The sequence below is a fragment of the Rousettus aegyptiacus genome, unplaced genomic scaffold, assembly GCF_014176215.1.
Source record: "Rousettus aegyptiacus isolate mRouAeg1 unplaced genomic scaffold, mRouAeg1.p scaffold_m13_p_1, whole genome shotgun sequence".
Lineage (NCBI taxonomy): Eukaryota > Metazoa > Chordata > Mammalia > Chiroptera > Pteropodidae > Rousettus > Rousettus aegyptiacus.
The window spans coordinates 157,651,159-157,674,945 of NW_023416284.1; the positions used below are offsets into that span (position 1 = coordinate 157,651,159).

At 33.3% G+C, this 23,787-nt stretch overlaps 1 protein-coding gene across 1 annotated transcript; it reads left to right on the forward strand.

Annotated features, from left to right (window-relative positions):
* The first annotated feature begins 6,692 nt into the window (after positions 1–6,692).
* Positions 6,693–22,596, forward strand: CUNH6orf58 (chromosome unknown C6orf58 homolog). Its single transcript, XM_036238615.1, has 7 exons — positions 6,693–6,993; positions 10,518–10,604; positions 12,055–12,239; positions 13,443–13,543; positions 14,502–14,740; positions 16,985–17,067; positions 22,486–22,596. The coding sequence occupies exons 1-7, from the start codon at positions 6,693–6,695 to the stop codon at positions 22,594–22,596; spliced, it is 1,107 nt and encodes a 368-aa protein (XP_036094508.1).
* The last annotated feature ends 1,191 nt before the right edge of the window (positions 22,597–23,787 follow it).

The window sequence follows — 23,787 nt, forward strand, 5'->3', positions numbered from 1 at the left end:
ATCTGTCTAGTGGAGGAAGCTGCCTCAAACGGGAGCTCATCCTCTCTCAGGAGCTTGCCATAATTCATGTGCTTTTGAAGAACTGTTTGTTCCCAGACAGGAAGGAAGATGAGGACTTTGCTTAATACTTCTATAACAGAAGACACACTTGGAATATTAATAGAGATATATAGAATTCCTATGTCCTATCATTCATGTCTTTCAGTGAATAATCATGGCAATTACATTTTATACTTGGGACATTTAGTGAGCTGGATGAAAGAACAAACAGAAGCCCTTAATGTTGAAGTATACTTTGGTTATGCTGCTGTGAGGTCCTTTTTCAGTACATACAACATTGTCAGAATACACCTCTTTTTCAAGTATTATTGAAATATTCTCAAAGACAAACCATATAGTTAACTGAAAACAAAACAAAACTAGTCTCGATATATATAAAATGATTTAAAATATGCAAAATGTTCCTTAGAATAGCCAATTTTAGGGACTGCAGAATTAAATTAGAAAACAATACAAGAAAGATATCTGGAATATTCTCAAAATATGTAAAAAAAATTAAAAACACACTTTTAAATAAATCATAAGCCAAAAGAAAAAAAACAATGTAAATTAGAAAGAATTCTGTAGTCATTAAAAATGAAAGCATGATATATCAAAATTTGTAGGGTGCAGCTAAAGCAGTACTTAGAAGGAAATACATGCTATGTAAAAATTTTTGAAAGGTTCAAAGTTAATGATCTAAAATGTCTTTTGAAACTGTAAAAAGGGCAGTTAAACACAAAGTAAATTTTTAAAAAAGAAAACACTAAAGAGTGCAAATCAATTAAATATAAAACGAATGAAAAACAAAGAAAATCAATGAAACCAATAATTTTAAAAAATATCAATACAATTGATAAATATGCACTTTAATTGATAAAGAAAAGAGGACACGAATGACCAATATCAGAACTAAGATGGGATATCACCACATATTTTACTGACATTTAAAAAAATAATAACATGGAAAAGTTTATGCCAACAAGTTTGAAAACAGAAAAAAGCTGAAAAAGTTCTTTAAATGTTAAAACATGAACTGGCATACAAATAAAGAAAAAATCCAAATAGCTATATACTAAATAAAGAAATCGAAGGAGTAAATCAAAAAAAGTATTTTACACCTACACCCAATTAAAACTTTCCAGGCCCCAATATTTTAATTAGTGAATTATCTCAGACATCTAAGGGAAAAATAATACATCTTACATAAACTTGTTCTGAAAATAACAGAAGAGATAGTAATTCTTAAGTCACTTATCAGGCCTACATTATCCTGTTATCATCGCCAAAAACAAGAACAGAAAATGGCAAACCAGTGTGCTTCCTGAACAGATATAGAAACACTAATTTTATTAATAGCAAATTGAATCCAGCAATATACAAAAAGGGCCCTACATCATGAACAAATATGCTTTATTCCAGCATAAAAGCTTAATTTATCTTTGAAATTAATATAATTCACTATATTAACAGGATTTGGGAGAAAGAAAAGTAAGATTATCTTCATAGGTTTAGAAATATCACTTAACAAAATTTTACACATAAGGAGACTAGGAATAGAAGAGTACTTTCACAGGGTGAAAAAGGGGATCTGTGAAAAATCTACAGGTAACATTATGTTTAATGGTAAGGATTACATTTCACTTAGGACCAGAATCAAAGCAAAAATGTTCACTTTCAGTACATCTAATCTCTATTTTATTGGAAGTTGAACAATAAAATAACAAAAATAAAATTGTGCAGGCCGGAAATAGAAAATAAATTGTCTTCTTCTTAGACAATAGGATTTCATACACAAAATACTAAGAAAATTTAAAAAGAAGCTGTTGCATAAATTTAACAAGACCAAAAGTTATAAAAGCAATACACAACGATGAATTATATTTCTATATATTAACAATGAACAATTGTAGAATTCTATTAATTTTAAAAATCAATTTACATTAGTATCCCTGATGTGAAAGAGAGATACATTTACTAAAATACATGCAAACCATAAATACTGACAATTATAAATATTGCTGAGAAAATCAGAGAAGACATAAATGAAAAGATCTCCCATAATTATCAATTGGAATGAAACCTCAGTAAGGTTAAAATTTCAATTCTCAAATTCAATGCAATCCTAATTAAAAGTCCCAGCAGATTTTTCCTAGAAACTACAAAAGAGTGAATTTATTAGAAAGAAATGGAAGTTAATTTAAAATGATAAATATGTACATATTTATAGAGCACCAAAATACATGAACCAAAATGTAATGAAATTAAAGGGAGAAATTAACAATTCAATGATATTAGAATTTCAATACCACACTCTCAATAACGGGTACAACAACTAGAAAGAAAATTAAGAACAACTCAGAAGAATTAATAACACTATCAACCAACTGAACATAATTCATGTCTACAGAACACTACACACAATGGGAGAATACACATTTCCTATATGGAATGGTAATAATTAGACATGATTAAATCTAACTAAGTCCTAACAAATCATGAAATGCACCAGGTATAATAGTTTTGTAACAGAACTAGTTTGTGTATACTGACGCTTTATACTATACTTTAGGTTGCATATGAATATGGATTGATTTATTTATGAATACTGTTTATATTTCAACATCATGAAAGCCAGACCTTATACAAACATAAATGGCACTGTAACAATGAATGTTCAAAGTTGCCAAATGGTGGCAAAATTACTTGAGCTTAAAAGAAGAAGAATTTCCAATGTGGACATGAGAAGCTTCAGAGAAGAGAATTGATTGTGGTGCGTGTTAAAGGTAGGTTTGCATTTTTAAATGGTGAGCAGAAAAGAAGCTAAATGCCACACAGAAGAGTATCCTAATCAAAAGGAAAGCATTCCTTCAGTATCTATGGGAAACATAATGCTTAGTTTGATGGAGAGAGAGAGACTTTTCGAAAAGTTTTAAAGCCCAGAATATGACATTCTTGAAACATTAGAGTTAAAGAAGTTTGATTAAAAATCTTGAAGTCTTAAGAAAAGTGACTTTGAGATCATGGTTCTGTAGAATGGCCCCAAACTGACTCACTAGTAATTCTTTCCACTCTTTTCCAAATGCCTTAGAGTTATATTAATGATGAAAAACTAATAAATCTCAGCAGTATTCCAGTCTTTAATACCCTAGGATTTTGCAGTTTTCAGAATTCCTGTTTAGAATGTTCTCTTCCTAATTTTGCTTGGTTACTTATTCTTCACCATGTTTCCAAAATGCTTAGTTTCTCATTCTTGAATATTCTGCAAGGAAGTCTTTCCTGACTCTTAGTCTGAACTATCTCAAGAACATAATAGATATGAAAAGATTGATTCATCCAGGCAGTTTTGTTATTACGTAAACGTGGTTTGTTTAATTTAAATATAAAATACTAAAGATAGACGAATGGATAAAGACAATGTGACATATATAAATAATTGATTTATTGTGGTGATCCTTTTGCTATATATACAAATATTGAATTATGTCATACGCTGGAATCTAACATAATGTTACATGACAAATATACCTCAATAATAACAAAACAAAGATTGCAATCACTCTCTTGTTTTGAATTCTTTGACTGACAGAAAAATTTCTGAAAAAATGTTAATGTTAATATAGATAGTTATGAAGATAGTTTTGATGATGATTTTTTCCAAAACACTGGAAAAATTGAATAGATTATATTGCGAATGTGTATAATAATTTAATTGCTGACCTTAAAAAATATGCTTTTAGTAAGAAAATAGTTTTGGAAGTTTATCTGAAGAGAGACAGCTTAGATATAAACCTATGCTGATGAATAGAGGACACTGAAAGAAGTTTTTAAGAAGATTGCCTATCAAGTGCTGTTCCACACCTGAAAGTCCTGTTTCTGGTACATTGTCAGACATCTAATATCAATCAAACGACAATGATTATGTCAACATTGGTGAGCTCTACTTCTTAATATTCTCAAACATCAAGATTTAATGAGTATTTTACATAAATTGCATATGTTTAATGAGTACTTACTCATTAAGTGCTCATCAAACCTACATGTATTTAAAGATCTTAGATTGAACCCGAATTATGTCTTTTATTAAAGAAATAAGAAGTATTAGAATATTTATAATCGATATTTATCCTACCATTTCATTTAATGGTTTAACATTATATGAATAAACCACAATACTATTAATAGTCTTTATTTAGCTTATGTGTGAATGCTCACACATATTTGAAGCTTTGATTTGTTCTTTAATTAGGGACATATTTCTTTGTCTTTCGATTTTGGCTGTTTTCGTGTGTGTGTGTGTGTGTGTGTGTGTGTGTGTGTGTGTGTGTGTGTGTGTGTGGTTTGTTTGTGTTTTTTCCCTATGTGTTAGATAGAGCTACTACATCTCCTGGTCTTAGTAGAGTGGCCTTATTTAGTAGGTATTCTATGGGGCCCAATGGTGCAGTATCCCTGGCCAGCTGGTGTGTGTCCTCCTTTTGTGGGTTGTGAATGCCCTCATATTGGTTGTTGTTTGCATGTCAGTGGGAAGAATTGACCCCCATGCTGGTTGATTGTGAGGACTGACCATGACTGTACTGGAGGAGCTGTTGTGAAAAGGCTGTCTCTACAGAGCAGGATTCACTTTACCAGGGCTCTGGTGCCTGATGAGTCTGGCCTTTGGGTGTGTCATTTGTGGAGGTGGCCAAGTGGTGTTCCAGCTCAGTCAGAAGTGGCCACTTGGCAGTCTGGCCCTTGGGCCTTCTGGGAGGGGCCTTGCTGCAGACTAAGTTCAGCCACTGCCTGTGCCCTGCTTGGGGTCACCTGGCAGGAGCCATGAAGTGATCTTCAGATATCGTCCACCTGCATTGACCTTGGAGGTGCCTAGGAGAGGCAAACTTGCAAACTAAGGCCAGCTGCCACTAGTACGGGGTTTGGGGATGCTTAACAAGAGGTATGAGGCATACCAAGGATACATGCTACTTGCTTAGGGTTTGTGAACCTTTGAGAGATTATAGAAAAGTTTCCAGCATGATCCAAGACAGTCTGCTTCTGTGGAAAAGCCACTGGAAGTGGCTTTGGTGTGCCTACAAGTTGGGTGGGTCGGAATCTTAGGGAATCACCAGGGCAGGGCTAATGGTGTTAACCGGGTTGATGAAAATTCAGATACGGTGTCTGCATGGTCTTCATGATGGGATGAGGGAAGATTCAACAAAGGAACAATACCCTCAGCCAGGACTTCTGTGGCAGGAAGCTGCCCCTCCTAGTACTCATTCTGACAATTCGGTTTCTCCTCAAATGACCTGGTGCCTTTGAGCTGCTTCCTGAGAGTTGGAGATCAGAGCGAGTGAGCCTGGCAGCAAGTAAATCCATGCGTGGGCCCTTGAGGAAGAGTACCCAGGACTCCCACAGACTTCCATTTCACTCAGCCACAATCTCCACTGGTTTTCATAGCCAGAATTTGCGAAGCATTTTATCCCTGGCTCTGGTGCTCCGGGCTGGGGACCTGACTGTGAAGCTGGGCCCTTCACTCATCTGGCAGCCTCCACAGCTGAGATATTCCTCCTGATTCTCAGTCACCAACCATTTCGCTACTCCTACCAGTTTCATTGTGTCTTCTTCTGTATAACCTTAGTTATAGAACATCTTTTCAAATAGACTTTAGATTTTGTAGGTTAGTTACAATTTTGATGTAGTCATGAGACCAGGTAAGCACAGTATTTACCTACTCTGCCATCTTGACCAAAACTTTGGGTCTCTGAAGTTTTTTGTTCAGGGATCTGTGTTCAGACATTCTCCAGAAGTACTCACAAGACTCAGCATATAGACATACTCATAGTTAAGATTCTTTGCAAGGTTGTAACAAGGATACATAGCAGAACCATAAGAAAAAAGACACAGGTTGAGTCTGGAGGAATATATGTGTATGTTTTCATATGCTCTCTCCCTCCCCTAAATGGTCACACTATCTTTTTCAGCAATAAAACTGTAGCAACATATGTGTGATATGCTTGCCCAGAGATGCCCATTAGAGAAACAATGCTCAAGCTGTTTATTGGGGACTGATCAGGTAGAGCTGATCACATATAAAAAAGTTCAGACTTTGCAAGGAAAGCAGATGTTAAGTATAAACCATATTGATTGAACAGACTAGGAACAGTACATTACTCTTGTCATTTAACTGTTGATTAGGAACTTTGAAAGCTAAGTGCACAGATGCCAGCCAAAGATCAACCTTGCAAGTATATATTCTTTAAATGATAGCAACCTCAGGCCTGCTGTATAAATTCTTTTCTGCAAAGATTAGTACATGTCTGTATATTTAATTTCCAGATAAATAAGGTAAAGATATATCTGCAGGAGTGTACTTAATAAGCATAAAAATACAATATAAATATAATAAGTTACTAAAAGTAATTAAAATATTTACTCATTCAAAATTAAAGCTTTTGATTGCTTTTTAAAACTATTACATAAATGACCAACTGTGTTTGTAATGTTATTTCACAAGGAAGGCACCTTATTTTCGGTGGGAAGGCATTCTTATCTCTATTGTTTCCAGGGAAAACAATATAGTGTTGGTATGTTGGCCTATGATAAAAGGATCAATACCAAACTTCTTCCTCCATTTCCCAATAAAAAGCCCTGCCACGATCCTAATTTCTAGCTTTGTCATAATGACTTTCCTTCCTTTTTGGGTCTTCGTACTAGCAGGCTGCTTTTCTGTTTCTTTAGCAGAAGCATCCAATCTCTCAGACTTGTATCCTCCTCTGTGGGAGGAGAGTCCTAGCCAGCTCAATGACTACAAGGTGGAGAATGGAAAGTACATTGTGAATCCTTGGGTATATCCTGAGAGACTGGGGGCATATAAAATCCTGCTGAACAAGACGGGCAGTTATTTTGAAAAATTTGGACCAGAAAATAAACTAAATCTATTATGGGGATTGCCTCTGCAGCACGGCTGGCAATATACTTCAGGTAAGAATGACTCTTATTTTTGTTCTAATGATCTACCAGTATAACCATGTAGTAATTGGGAAATGGGACTCTGTATATACCACACAATGGTTTTGAAAGCTGATTATTTTCTTTTCCCTTCTTCTCTCACATAACTATTCCTTTTCTCCTTTTTTTCCTCCACAAATATTTTTATGTGTTGCCTGTTTTGACTAGAAAGTACAAAGGGGCATATAGTATAGTTGTCAAACACAAAAGACTTTATATCTAATCTATTGAGCATTATGCAAGTATTTATGGGACTTCTACTCAGTGCTAGACTCCATTCTAAGCACTGGAGGAACAAAAACAGTAAAGGGAATATACATAAAAACAGAATGTGATATAAAATTAATTTGAATTCCTTGGAGTTCTAATTGTGATTATCTATACGTGATGATGGAGGCGATGTTAACAAGTAACATCTTATTTATAAGAGTGTTTCTCTGCAAATAATCCAATAATTTTGAAAATAAGGTACATTCCAGTATGTCTCTTGCCTATTTCATACTGATAATACCACCAATAAAAAAGTTAGTTCTGTTCTAATGGAAAAAAAATATGGGGTGATCCAAGTTTATCTGAGATCTGAGCAGGGATCACATGCAGGATCTATTGAGTTGGGCAAGCTATTCATCTTTGTCAGGGGATGTCTTGAGACTCAAACCCACTCCTATTTATCTGGCTTTCCTTAGGGTCAAAAAGACCATGGTCCAAGGGAACTCATGAACGTAGTTTTCACTGTGAGAGGCATTCCAGCCTCAGGGTGCCCGTAGGTCTGTGGTATGAATTGGCTGGTAGATTAATGTCCTTCTTACTCTTTTATTACATTTACACATTAAGGTCAAGCCTTAGTGATGGGCTTAAATGTGTCCAGCATTTTATAACAGCAGTTAAGGTGGCAGGGTTTTAAATAAATATTTCAGACAGTTTCTCTGACATCCAAGATCTTACGAAACAACTGGAACAAGAAAGATATCAAAAATTAAAGAGAGAACAATAAATAACAATTCTTGGATAAAATTTAAAAGCGCAAAACAAGAAACAGCGGAATTAGCTGCAGGGATCAGAAAAAATGAATTTGAACTAGGACTTGCAATGTGGACAGAATTTTACTGGGAAAATAGAAGGCTTGGCTGTTTTTTGAAAATAACTGCTTATGTTAAAAAAAAAAATACTAGTGGCTAGGTCCGCAACTAGAAATTTTTTTCTGATTAAATAATATGAGAAATTAATCTAAAGGACAGAGCCTGGAAACAGCATGTCATAGGTATGTGTGATGGAGTGTAGTATGTGTGTATGCATGTGTATGTGTGTGTATGTGTGTTAAAGGGTCAGGAAAAGGAAGAGATGACCCAGAGAAAGGGTCTGAGGGGGAAGGCGTTGTTGGTTGATCAATGAAAGAGTAAGTTAAAGCAAAATATTTACTGGTATTTAAGAATTAATTTGATTGGAATGTTAGGTAAATTTAGCTTAAGATTTGGGTTTGAGGTTTTCAGAAGTATAAAACCTCTTTAGTTTCTTGAACAAGTATGATTTTACTAAAAGTGTTTTTATAAGCCTTGTTGAATATTTGGTTTATATGGATTAAAACAAGGTATTGGTTCTACTGGGCCAACCTCAGATAATGTAGAGATAATCCAGATTTGAAATAAAGAATCTGGATGAGTGAATGTCCATGGCAAAGACTAGAAAGATTCTTCAAAGGGAAAAATAACATGACATGGGTTCAGAATGGATACAGAAGAAAGGGAAGAACTGAGTTGTTGAAATAAGAATAAAAAATGTTATTCCTCTGACCGAAAAAGAGATATTTAACCTTGCATGGGTATCAAAATCAGTGTACAATTTCAGCTATTTCAGTTGGAGAGGAGAGTGAGAGTTTAAGGCTGAAGAATAATTGTTACCAACATAAAGGTGATATTTGAAAGTGTCGTATAGGGTGAACTGTTTGAGGGAGTAAGTGAAATCCAAAGGAGATGGAGTATAATGGAAAGAGGAGGCCGAACAACCCCTGAAGGAAATGAAAGAGAAGTAATGGAGAAATTTTATAGACTTATTTTAACTCTAACAGTTTGGGGAACAGTCAGAACATTTCACACTTCTAAAATTCATCCAGATTAGTAGCATTGACAAGTTCTTTATCAATCATTGCTTTGAGAATGATCAGCTTAAGAAAAGCCAGGTAATAAAAACAATAAATAAATTTTAAAAAACCCGAAGATATAACTGAAAAAAAGACGAGCAAAACTCACACGCGCACACACACACATATACACACACACACACTCACATACGAAGAATGAAGATGGGAAATTGTAGAGAAAGGGAAGGAAAAGAAATTGAGCGCACAAGAGAAGGAGTAGACACAAAAGTAGAAGATACAACATATTGATCGATAGAGGCATGAAGGCAAGGGAACAACAGATGGAGAAAGTCAATGAGAATGAGTCCTTGACTGATTTACTGGGAGCCAGGGAAAGGAAGATGTTAGCAGAACTGAGAGAATAAGTTATAGCTGAGTAAGGAAAGAAAAGAGCAAAATAAAACAAAACAAAAAACTGGACTGGAAGTCAGTTGAAAAGGTGAAGCAAAGTATGATAATCAGGAGGATGAACAAAGGATGAGCAAGGGAGGTAGGAAAACGACACAAAATTGAAATGAAAAGTTGAAGAGAGGGACTGAGAAAATATCAATCGTCTTTTGCTGAGGAAAAGAAAGACTATATTCATTGGAAGAAACACTTTTCATGTTCTTTATCACTTGACACATATCCTTATAATGTAGTTAATATTATTATCCCTCTTTTATAGATGAAGAAACTAAGGCATAAGTGGGAAGTTATTTAGTGTAGGTGAACCTAGTAGATGGCAGAGCAGGGATCTGGTTTGACAGTAGGCCTCTTTTAATCTGTGTGTATATATTGCCTCCCTAATTTTGAAGGGAAGAAGAGAAGGAAGTAGAAGAGAGAAGAATACAAAAGTAGATAATATTCAAGACAGATAATCCAAAGCAGAAAATTGTGGTGATATTAGAAGAAGGGAAAAAAAACTGGTTTGGAGACAAGAAATGAAGGCTATAAAGAGTGATAGGAAGATAAATACGAAACAGGAGAAATAAGGAGATAACTGTTTGAAAAGACTGATGGTTGTCAGATGGTTGTCAGGTGAAAAAAGTGAAGGGGTTAAGAAAAACAAACTGACAGTTACAAAATAGTCACAGAGATATAAAGGACCACATTAGGAATATAGCCAGTAACGTAATAACTATGTATGCTGTCAGATGGGTACAAGATTTGGGGGATCACCTTGTAAGTTATATGAATATCTAACCACTATGTTTTCCACCTAAAGCTAATGTAAGATTGAATGTCAACTGTAATTGAAAAATAAAAAAAGAAGATAAATGTTTGTGCATCTTTGCAAATAAAATGCACATAATTAAGTTACAATTAACCAGTTTCAAAGTGTGCATAATAAATAATGTGTGCATCCTTTCTCTTCTAGGCAGATTAGCTGATCCCACCCAGGAGACAGACTGTGGCTATGAATCTGGAGATCATTTGTGCATCTCTGTGGACAGCTGGTGGGCTGGTAGGCTGATTTAAAGAATAAAATAGAGGATAATTTTTACCCAACCCTCCACAAAAGTTTCAATATAAAATCTTACGGATAGAGACAAAACAAAAACAGTACTGTTCCTTTGTTAAAAAGAATCTATTTCATCATGTGCCTTGCGGCCTTCATGTCACATTCCAGGATTTAACAGCCATGATATCAATAACAATTCCTTAGGACATAATCTGCTTTTCACAGAATGACTGAAACAAGGAACTGCTAAAGATGATGGCCTCTGACAGACCAGCACTGACAGTTAGGTGGGAGGTCCCACTAGTGATGGAGAGTCTCAGAATGAGAAAATGTGAGAAGTAAGAGAACAAGAAAATATTTTTTTTTCATTTTGCTCAGAGCAAATGCGTTTAACTTTTAAACCTGTAAAAATACGAGATTAATCTACCACAAATCATTTTGTCAACCAGTAATTTAGGCTTTTAGATATTTAATATTAAAATAATCAGAAAATATTTCCTAATGCTTAAATTTTATTTCATGTTCTAGTAATGAAATTAATGTACAGACAATGTCTTAGAGATATTCCCAACAATTAGAAACAAAACCACATGAAATTTCACTTTCTTGGAGTGACACACATCATATACACCTTTATGTATTTTTTCTAATAAGACATTGATTGGTTCTTTTCAAAGACCCACAAATAGTCATGGCCACCAGCTTCTTTATTCTCAGATTGACTTAGTAGTTTGAAGTATTAGCCTGCTACTCTGGAGTGTGGGACTGTATTCATGAATACATGTCTATAATGAAGAACATTCTGCATTACCAGTGGGAATCAATATAATGGTTATAACCAACTATATTATAAAGTTTAAATCTGCTGGAATAGGATATATGTAGAAAGAAATTTTAAAAAACATAATTCATTATTAATTTAGTTATCCAAAAGTCTATTGTAAACACTTATCCAATATTTTTGATTTAACGACCTACTATATGACAAGAGCTCTGTGACATTATGATTGCACATTAAACTTGGTTAAATAAAATATAAAATGTCAATGCTATAACCACATTAAAATATTTTTTTAAAAATCACATTTCACGGTAGAACCTCAGTTAGAGGTGTTGTATCATTCTGTATACAGGTAGATACCTATCTTCCTTTTTTAGTTAATACTTTGAGAAATGAATGTTACTAAATCCATTGCAATTACTTTTGTTTTACAATATCATAGTCAACTACTTTAATCATATTTATTTATGATTATAGGTTTATTAACAAACCATGTTAAAGTTATATTCATATATAATCCTTATGGAGATTTTCAATTCTGTTGGCAGTAATTGTTTTCATATATTTCTGGATCTGTGAGTTTTTGCTTAACAGTTTACAGATTACTTAAAAAAATATCCTCTATCACATTTATTAGTACTTAAAGTAATCATAGGAATTTCGCTCTTACAGACATAAATTACTTTCTCTGGTCATTACCCTTCCTTGCTGCGGTTGATTCTGGAATAATGGGCATATCATCAAACCAAGTCCTACTTTCGCCACCAGCTAAGGATCAGAAGAAGTTTTGTCTTTCTGTTGCTGCTTGTCAGTCATCCTTCCCTAAGGCAATGAAAAAGTGGAAAGATTTCTACCAGGTTCCTTTTTTAAATTTTGTAATTTACTTTTAGGAGGTAGTAAGATCATTTCTTTTTCTGCATAATGCTTTTGTTTAGGCTGTTGTGTGTATTAAACAATATTTTTCTACATATAAAAATGTAAATTTTAAGCAAGTTATATTAATATTATTACATTGCCGCAGGGCATTACATTGTCATTCAAAACTCTCAACAAATACAGCATTAACACAAAATCTATCTACTTATCTCATCCTAAGCAAATTGTAGGTAAATGTGAGAGCACACAGGATAGCTCACTGAAGAAAAACATTATTCTGGTTATTTGAAATTTCAGGTCAACCCAGGGATAATTTGGGGGAGAAATGTAATTATGGAGTTATGATTCTTTTTGAAGTAGATTTAAAAAATTAAAAATTATTTTCAATTATAGTTATATTCAATATTTTATTAGCTCAGGTGTACAGCATAGTGGTTAGACATTTATACAATTTATAAAATGGTCCCACCTAGTCTAGTGCTCAGCTGACACCATACATAGTTATTACAACATTCCTCACTATATTCCCTATGCTGTAATTTACATCCCCGTGACTATTTTGTAACTGTCGATTGGTACTTCTTATCCCTTCATCTCTTTCATCCAACCCAGGGTTGATTTTAGGACAGTCATTAACTTATTTAAACTGAATTAATAAATGATCACATATAGGTAGAACTAACAATTACAAGGCAATCGAAACCAAATATTCAATGACCAAATAAAATACATTCTTTAAGCTAGACATGGACAAATATCAATGTTAAAAAGATAGATTTACTAGTTCTATAGCTGATTAGTTCATTATTTTAGATAGGCTTAAATTAAATATTCTAATAATTCCTCCTCTTTTTTAATCTTAATCTTTTGTGATAATTTCAACTGTGGAAATGGAGAAAAAAGTAATAAAAATGTAAAGTCCTCCTGGCCAGTATAAAATGCTGACTGTTGGGAAACTATTTGCTATTTATTTCTTATGGATGCATTCAATATTACTACTAATAATAGACAGTTATTATAACTTTTCAGAGTTAATAACTGATGGTTTACAAATTAATTCTTAGAAACAAAATTCTGCTCTCACGTAGAATATTGTTAATTGTAAATGTGAACAAGATTAAATTGTAGAGAGAGGAATTATTATAATTGCTAAAACATTAATCAATTTCTCTTCTTTACCATAGCACTTGAAGGTAGCTTCTAGTAGCTTTGAGGACTTGTTGGAGTACTTATGGGCCGCACATACCTCAACCTTGGAAACTACTCACAAAGCATTTGAGGATAGGTAAGAACGAATCCCAAATTATTTTTCATTTAATACAGCCAATGATTTTTGGTTTTACTTATACTTTTCTTCTTCTTCTTCTTCTGAAGTGACTGTCAACCTTCCCATTAAATAATATATCTAATCATTGGGGCATTTAATGATGAAGTATAAATCTTTTGGCATGAGCAGGCTTAAAAAGTGTTTTATGAAGAGGCAAAAATTTGAGAAGAAAAATTTCATAATAACCAAGCAACCAACCAACCAAAAAGCAAATAAAACATGTAACCAATTTCTCTCTTTTGAAAAAAAAAATTTATTCATGATTTTAATCACAGACACATAACACGAGATATTCAGCATGTTTAGACACCTCATAGGGACAGGAGCTGTGAATTACATAGTTATAAAAACTTACTACACCCATAATCTTACCACTGTAATAATTTGTTCCTCAAATATGTAAGTTTGGTTTACTAGAAGACTTCATCCAGTAGGAAAAATCCATGTATTTAAAAAATTAGATATGAAAATCACACACCTATTTCTCTAGGATGTTCAATGTCTTAGTGGCCTCCTTACTTCAGGAAATCAACAGTTTTACGAAGGATACCTGAGGCTAGAAAAAGTGCTTCCTTAGAATCTTTGATCTTTATCTTCACATTTCTCAAGAATATTACTTAGTCATATCTAATATTTGGTTAGTATATAATACACAAGGATAAAGTTTCTTGTTAAAAGTGATAAAAACAAAATGAAATACAAAGAATTGATTGGCTGGTCCTTTCCAAATGTAAAATTTTAACTACCTATATTTGTATCATCAAAGGTAGGAGGAGCTAAAGCCATAACATTCTAAAACTAAGAATTACATTCTTAGTTTGTTGGCAGAAGATTTTTTGCTGCTGTTTAGAAAACAACGAGGTTTAAATTGTGAGTGGACTAATTATAACTTTACATGTTTCCATTTGTCTTTTAGGTTCCAATATTATTCTAAACCAGAAGCAAGTTTTGGAAGAAACTGGCTTGTGAGTGTAAAATATATAGGAGCAATCGAGTTTCCTACGACCTTGATTAAAACACACGAATTCCAGAAGGTTTTACCCCAACGAATGCTCGTTGATGGGGATAAAGCCCCCTTCATCAATGACTTTACTGAACTTCAGAACATGGTCCTGCTTGGTTTAAAAGTTGTTTATGAAGTGGATTACTATACAGGTAAGGAGCTTATGAAAAACACCTTAAAGAAAATCAATAATACATTGACTTAATAAAGGAAGAAATAATGATTATCAGAGATAATGATAATTACAATGCATACCTTCAAAGAAAGTCATGATTTCCCATGAGTATTCATGTTACACATTTTAATCTTTCTACTAATGGTCTTTCCTCCCTTGCAAGTCCTTATTGACCCATGAAGTCATAACACTACCTCAAGTCCACTATTCTTTTTTTACCTATGAATATATATATATATATTTGTTGTTGTTATAATAGTCTATCTTTTCCCCCCTTATACATAGCTCTTAAATTTAGAAAAAAAATAAAGGAATCTCAAAAGAAAACCTACCATGATAAATGAGAAAACTAGGAAATTGGCTTATGTGAGCTCCTTCTATCCAGCCTTGCTAGTTACAGAAGAATTATTCTACTCCATCCCCTCCACTGTAGGACTCCCTGGCAGAGTGAAAAACACAGAGATCTATAATCATGTGTTTGAATTATCACATTATCCCACTTTTTCAGATGTGCTCTTATGCAGTGAATCAAGCTTAAAACACAAATAAAATATTGATATTTTTAAAACAAGCAAAACACAAGCAAATCTGAAAGACATAAAAGCGAACACAAATACGTTAAATATATGATTTACAATTTTATTTGAATTAGTTAGAGTAATAAATATATCCATACAAATATACCCATTTCTTGCTCCAGTAATGGTCCAATATGTTACTAATAAAGAAACAGAGGCTTTTTAAGTTTAAATAGTTCTCCAGCTGGTAAAAATTTTGTATTCTGGCTGTATTATGTTAGAGCCTGTGCTCACCTCCTTAACAAACCATATTGCACACTGAAATCTATATTCTAGGATAGTTTGAAATCTGGTGTCAGCACTTTACTGTTGTTGACAGATGACTAAAAATTAATCAGACCTAAAGATTTCAAACTGACTTAACTTCCTTGCTAGTCTAGATAAAAAAGAAGAGAGAAACAGCTATTCTTGGGTCTTTGGACTTTAATAGATTAGCCCGCTAATTAGCTAGCTGAGAAACATGAACCAAATGCTCTTACCCACCAATCAAGTAACATGCTACAACTACATGAAGAGGAGTAAAGGATGTTTATGAAAACAAAATGGAAATTAAGCCCTCTCCTCCTATCCTCAAATAGTCTAGGAAGAAAAAAAGAACTGGGACCAAGTGTTCTGGGTACTTCCAAACTGCTACATTTTGTACATTATCAAATCTAACTTAAAATAGTTCTTTCTCAAATTTTTTTTCAAACTTAATTTACTATTTACTTAAAACACATTTTAATTGCTCTAACTTTTACTAATTTATTTTAAAGTATATTTAATATATTCAAACTTTAAAAGTCTAAGTATATTGATGCATTAAATGCAAATAAAAATCTTTTTCACCATCCCTCTTCATTCATATCTCTTGGCCTTTCACTCAGTTTTTAAAAAATTAGTCTTCGGTGCAAATTTCTAGAATTTTTTAATACATTAAACATTGTAAATAAATGAATTAAAAAAACTCTTGTTGTTTGCACCAATAAAATCACACTCACTGTTCTGCACTATACTTTTTTTTTTTTTTAACTAAAAGTCTTTCTTGGAATTTTTCTCTTATTAGAAAGTATCAATCCAGCTCATATTTTTATTTTAAAAATATGTAGTGTTTTATTTAACAAATTTACCATAACTATAGAGATTATTTTATAAGCTATTGACAATAAATCACCAATGGCATTTTATGCAAACTTTTTTTGGATTAATTTATTATTTGACTAATAAATTTGTAGAACAGAAATGAATTAACATCGATGGGTCATATATTGCCAAATGGCACTCAAGAAAGTTTTCAGGAGTTTACATTTGGGTCATGAAACTATGAATTAAGGTTCCTATTTTCTCCAACCCACTATTAAATAGCAATTTCAATACTTTATGTTAGTTTGTTATGTAGAAAATGTGACTTTACTGTTATATGAATTTACAATCTTTGAATGTGTTTGTGAACTTTACCCAGTTTTCTGGTGAGTTACTTAATTTTTTAAACTAATTTTTATAGGAAGAGCTGATCAATTAATTTTAAATTTTAAAATTTATGTGTGTAATTATCACGTAATGAACATATAATATTTGTGTGCAAAGAACATAGAATTTTCATTAAAATAAACATTTTAACAATTGAGCTTAAATTTACATGTAAAAATTTTGTATCTTTCCAGGGTCATTATCTCTTACTGTAATGGAAACTTTAATGAAGGTGCCAGGTGCAAAAAAAGAAATCCTAAAGTATATGGAAAAAATTCTTGAAAATGCAACCTCAAAACTTTTGGGAAGTAATTAACAAATTAACAATGCACTATTTTGATTTGTTGAACAAGAGCAATTTTAAAATTTAACATGATCATAACTATATAGTTTTCCTGTTTCTCTTGTTTTTGATTTATGCTCATTTGCTAGGATTTTGTCCATGCATTCCTAACTAACTGTCAATTCGAATCAATGCTACAATTATTCTATTCAATTATTAATTCCTGATTTTTAAATTCATTAATATAAAATGTTTAGGATCTAAAGAAGATTGTATTAAGCTGTTATAAATCACTGAGAAATTAATAAAGAGACATGAAACTTTTATGGCTCTTTTGTGGTTATCATATGTAACCTAATTTCATGAAATTTGGATCAATATACTTGCTGATTTATAACCCAAATCCAGAACATTTTAAAAGAAAATACTAACTATCAATTAAAATTTAAAATTCAGAAAACTGAACCAATGAGTAGAATACTTAACTGATTTGTCAGGTTTTTGTGTGCATTTTCACAAGTTTACAGACATTACATTCTAAGTTTCTCCTCCTTTAATCCACATGTGATAACAATAAATTCTTAAAAGTCAAGTCTATCAAGGTTGCTTTCTTTTAGGAGAAAAAATGAACTGTCCAGGAATAGTGATTTCTAGAGTCGACATGAAACTGTCATACAAAAGCTTTTCCAGAGCTTTATCATAGACTAAGTCTAACCACCAACTTTTGGGAAAAAAAATAAATTGGTTTGAATAATATAGGCACTGGAATAGGAAAGATGTACTCTAAATCTTAGCTCTATTGCTTTCCGGAGTGAACAGGCAATTTTTCTATCCTCCTCCGTGCCTCAGCCTTGTGATTGTTCAAATGAAGATTATAAAACTCACTTGCAGAATTATTTGAGGATTCAATGAAAACATAAATATCAAATGACTGGGACTCTTCCCAATGAATAGTATGCATTTACAAATGGTAGCAATTGTCACAATAATTTTGCTCAGAGATCGATGGTATGTGTTGTATTGTCAGGGCAGTGAAAACATCTTTGATGAGCCAAGATCATAATTAGTTTTTATTGAATCTAAAAGCACATGGATTTCCTGGTAGCTATGTACAACAGAAGCAGTGTAGCAAATAGTCTCCCTAAATCTTCTTCCCAGATGATGTGAAATAACTACACATCTATAAAATGTCTATACAAAACCAAACCCTCAAATCACTTGAAGACAGACAATGCAAAAAGGCAAAATAGCTCTCAGTAAAAAGAGAAAAATCAACAAATACCAGTAATACAGGTTTTAACCCCATCCTTGTTTTGGGAGAGGGAAAATTCCGTGCCGCCTTCTTCTTTAGTTCTTATAGCCGGACAAGTATAGAAGTAATAAAATCGACATAATGACGGAAAACTTCCTTAACCTGGTGAAGAAAATGCACATACAACCCCAGGAAGCTCAGAGAGTCCCCAAAACCAGGAACCCAAAGAGGTTCACACCAAGACACATACTTAAAATGCCGAAGGTTAAATACAAAGAGAGACTCTTAACAATAGCAAGAGAAAAGAAGTTAGTTACCTACAGGGGCACACCTGTAAGATTGGCAGCTGATTTCTCAAAAGAAACTATGCAGGACAGAAGAGCTTGACACAAAATATTCAGCATGATGAAAAACTCATGATCTACATTCAAGAATACTTTGTCTAGCAGAGCTATCATTTAGAGTCGTAGAACAGATAAAAGAGCTTCCCAGACAAAAATAAGCTAAGGGAATTTATTAACACAAGGCAAATATTACAGGAAATGTTGGAAGGACTTTTTTAAGAAGAAAAAACATGTATCAAAAACAGGAATAAAGAATGGTGATAACTGCATTTCTATCAACAAGTACCTCAAATGGGAAAGAATTAATTGCTCCAACCAAAAAATAGAGCAGCTGAACGAATAAGAAAACAAGACCTCTACATATGCTGTCTACAAAAGATTTGCTGCCTACAATAGACTCACACAGACTAAAAGGAGGAGGGTGGTAAAAGATATTGCCTTGATGAAACTAGAGGGTATTGAGCTGAATGAAATGGGTCGGATAGAGAAAGACAAATATTATGAGATTTCACATACATGTGGAATCTAAAGAACCAAATAAACAACAGCAACAAGAAAAGTGGAAATGAACTCATCAATACAGAGAATAGTTTCAGAGTTTCTAGATGGATGGGAGTGGGGGGATAAAAAAAAGGCAAAGGATTAAGAGGTACGAATGGATAGTTGCAGAATAGACGTGAAGATGTATGGTGTAGCATGGGGAAGATGGTTAATAATGTAATAAATATGTAAGAGGGAAGAGGGCTACTACATTTAGTAGGATGATTGCTTTGTGAGTTATGTGGATCTCTGATTGCTATCCTATACAACTGAAACTGGCATATTATCGCATGCCAACTATAAATGAAAAGAGCTCATCAGATTGTACGATGTAAATATAAGCAACAGGTAGTCTAGTATATTTCAATAAAGCCAAAAAAATAAATAAATAAAATCAACACAAAACTAGATTAACAAAAGAAAAAAGTCAATTTAATAGGCGTGCACAAGAGAATCAAAATGTGATTCTCAGATCATAAATGCAGTTCTAAGAAATGATCAAACTAGGCATTTTTTAAAATACATTTTAGACAAAAAAACCCCAATACATTTGTGAGTGATTGACAGGACAAAGTTAGTGCTCATTAGAAAAAATCTAAGCAAAGTTTGGGCTCAGGTAGTAAGTTAGTAAAGGCTCTCCAAGGTTTATTTATACGGGCTTTTTAAACTCTGGGTTTTATAACTCTTAGCAATGTTATCTCTAAGTATTCAAGACCAAGGAGGGCACCTGTCACATGGAGATCTATTTCCTGCATTTAGAGAAGGAGAGGAGAGTCAGAAACCTCCTCTTGCTGCTTCTCAAATAATTTTAGTTTGAAATAATCAATATGCTGTTGTGAGATATCTTGAGGTGGCCTTCCCTAGGCCCCAACACCCATAAGCAAAAGTAGACCAAGACAAACTGTTAGGTAGACTGAGGAGGATTGGCACTAGCGAAGGAGCTGGAGATTGGGATAGAGTGACCATGAGAAAGATTAAAGTCCACCTTATTCTAAGAATAGTAAAAGGCAATGGGCAGATCAGAGTACCTCAGGGCACAACTACAGGAAGCAGATTTCAAAGAATGAGCATAACTTAAAAGGCTAGGGCTGTGCTTTAAATAGAGGCTCTGTATAAAAGGGTAAAACCTGATTAAAAGGAGAGGTATGATTTCAAGTGACACTCTTCCAAATGAATAATTTCTTATGGAGAAAAAAGACAAAAAGAATAAAAAACATATCCATTGGTAACTGGGTAGAAGAAGCAAAGAAGAAAAAGAAGGAAATTTTGTGTCCTTCAAGATAAATGAGAGCTGCAAAATGAGATGACTTTCAACTCTTTCTTCATCATCAATGCAAATAAACCAACAAACAAGAATAGCTAAAGCAAGTGGACTATGAAATTTAACAGAAAATTAGAAAATTAACCGGGTATTTTTAATTAGAAAGCTTGTAAAACACTACAGTGTAATATAAATGAACAAGAGAAAAATAAAATCAGCAATGAACATTTGCAGAAAATCAGGAAATAAAAGTTTACATGAATCAACTGAAAATAATTTGCCTCAGAAAGATTATCATGAAGCAAAAGGAAACTGTAAGTCTAAACAGAAATATCCTCAAATGAGATTTTGAGATTATGAAAACCAACTTGAATTAGAAATTTAAAAAACTAAAAACATAAATTTAAACAAACAGGAAGAAATAAAAAATAGTTAATAAGATTCAGAAAAAAAAAGATGAAAATAAAATTATCTCGGAAATGAAAAATAAAGCATAAGTTGAATTGCCCAAGGCAGAGTAAACTCAAATGAAATTTTAATGTTTGATTAAAGAAAGAAAAAAAACCAAGGACAGATAACAGCTCAAATAGATCAAAATAATAGAATAGAAGGTTCATACCTAGATCCAAATACATGTGGAAACTTAGTGCATGACAAACATGGAATCTCATATCACTAGAGAAGACAGAGACTTGTTTGTAAGTGATGCTTGGATAATTAAGTAGCAACTTTGAAAAAGATAAAATAACATCCATTTCTCACACTCCACACAAAACAAACTCTGAGTGAATTAATTAGTCATCTAAATGTAAAAAAAATGAAACCAGAAATAATCAAGAGGAAAATTTGGGTGACTCCCTCGTAAACTTTCGTGTGAGCACAGGCTTTTAAACTTCATTGCCTGAATGCAATATACAAAAAAAAAAAAAAAAAAAAAAAAAAAAAGACTACATCACAATTGAAAATGCATGTGTGGCAAAAACAAAGTTAGAATACTACTTATTTAGAAGGAAAGATTCTTAACATATACTATTGACAAAGAGCAAGTATCTCTAATGTATAAAAGACTCAAAATTTGAGGGACAAATGGTAGTAGAATTGAAAACATATTGAACAGATAATTCACAAAAAAGATGGAAAAAATGTAAATTAAACCTTAAATTACCATTTATAACATACCAGACTGATAAAAATTAAAATATGTAATGACCATTCCGTTGGTCAGACTGTAGAGAAACAGGCACTATGTTATACTGCTAATGTACATTGGTAGCACCCTTCCGGAGGGAAAGTTGGTAAGAACTAACAAAACTATATGTACACCTGTCTTTTAATCCTGCAATTGTACTTCCAGGAATATATCCTGAAGAATATACCTCCAAACAATACAAAATATAAATGTACAAGTTTATGTATTGTACTATTGTTTGTAATTGCAAAGTAACAGAAACAACCTAAAACATCCCCAAATAGGATAGCGGTTGCATTAAAATTTCAAATGCCTCGTAGTTATAGAAAGAATGAAGAAGCTGACTATACCCTGATGAGGAATGAGTCCCATGACTCATTGTGACATTTAAAAAAAAAAAAAAGCACTTCAGTAAGAAAGAAGAAAAAAAAAGCCTCCTTAGTCAACTGATTCAGTTAAACGTTTTCAGTAAAGACGCTGAAGGAACTTTAGTTAAAGCAGAAGATTATGCCAGACTTCTTTTGTTTTGTTTTGTGCAGCAAAATTGTTCTCAGAGACCGATTTTGTCTTTGCCAGCAATTTATTTAACACAGGTTTACTGTGGGAAGTTTATTAGCCAAGAGCATAGAGGAAAATGTCACTTAATAAGCTGATAAAGAAATAACAACACTCCAAAGTGACGATAACTACATTGTTGTTCCAGGCAAGAATAGGTGAAAGGTAAGGTGTACCTTTTTTTAGGAGCAGGCACTCTGGAGAGACAGCTGAATACACCTGCAGTTGACTTCAAGCTTCTTTTGTAAAAACTAAAATCCCTTGTTGCTAGCCCTTGTTGTTAAGGAGCAGTGACATCATGGCGGGCAAGATGATATTTGCAAGGCCCTTTGAGACTTTTACCACTGTCAATGAGGAGTTGCCTGGACGAGACAGGAGCTAAAGCTCCAATTTAGGAGAGCTACTTAAGTCGGCAAAGTGTTGTCTTTGCTCAGACCCCAAATTCTCAGATTCTACACATGACCTTTAGATATTTATAGTTTAAACATCCCCTTGCCATAGCTGCTTCTCCGTATGTTTTTACTCTTAAACCCCAGCAGTAACATCCTGACACAACTTACTTCATTCATACATCAAAATAACTCAACTTATAAATAACTTATTTTTTGTCTTTGTTATAAGCAAGTGGATTAGAATAACTTCACTTAAGTCCTAAACAAGTGGATGTGACATCATATCAAACCAATACACCACACAGACCGAATAAAAATACCAGGACTTGGGAATAAATGGGAGAATGTGCTTCAATAGGTTGAAAATCATTTTGTCATGACCTTTTTAAAATTAAGCATTGGTTTAAGAATGTTTTAGAAAAAAATACTAATGCAAGAGAGTATAAAATACTATGTCTAATTTTTAAAGTCCTGGAGAAGATTAAAGCAATAGAGTGAAATCTACGCATAGAAACAGAAGAAGAAAATTAAAAAGAAGTATTGAAAAGAAAATATATTATTACAATGACAAACTAAAGTCAAACAGATTTTTTAATACATAGACAAACTTCCCTTTTGAAGGATAAAAATGAAAAATTTAATAGCATGCTGCTTACGGATAGATAATCCATCCCAGATAGAACATTTCTCGCCACTTACAATGCTACGACAGTCCAAAGGAAATTCATACTGTACTTAAAAGGATCTTCCAGCTTTTACTCTTGCTCTCTTTCTTATGCAAGTAATGTCCACATGGTGACCAGAGTGATCTTTTCCATTTTAAGTCAGACCATGTCGCTCCTCTGGTCAACCTTAAAATGGCTTGGCACCTCTCCCAGAGCAAAACTTTGGGTTTGCAAAACCCTAAGTGATGTGGCTTCTTCACTCTCTCTGCCCTGCTGTCTTACCACTTCCCCCTTTCAAACTGACCTCCTTACTCTTCCTCACACACTACAAGCACACACATGACTCATGATTTTTGCATCGTTTCCCTCCTATAAGAATGTTCTCCTCTCAAACTACTGCTTGTCTCACTCCTTATACCTCCTGCTGGTTTTCCCATGTCACTCTCTTAGACTGTCAAGATATTCTCTGACTTCTTAGCACAAATTTGCTCCCACTCAACTATCTCTCTCCTTCTT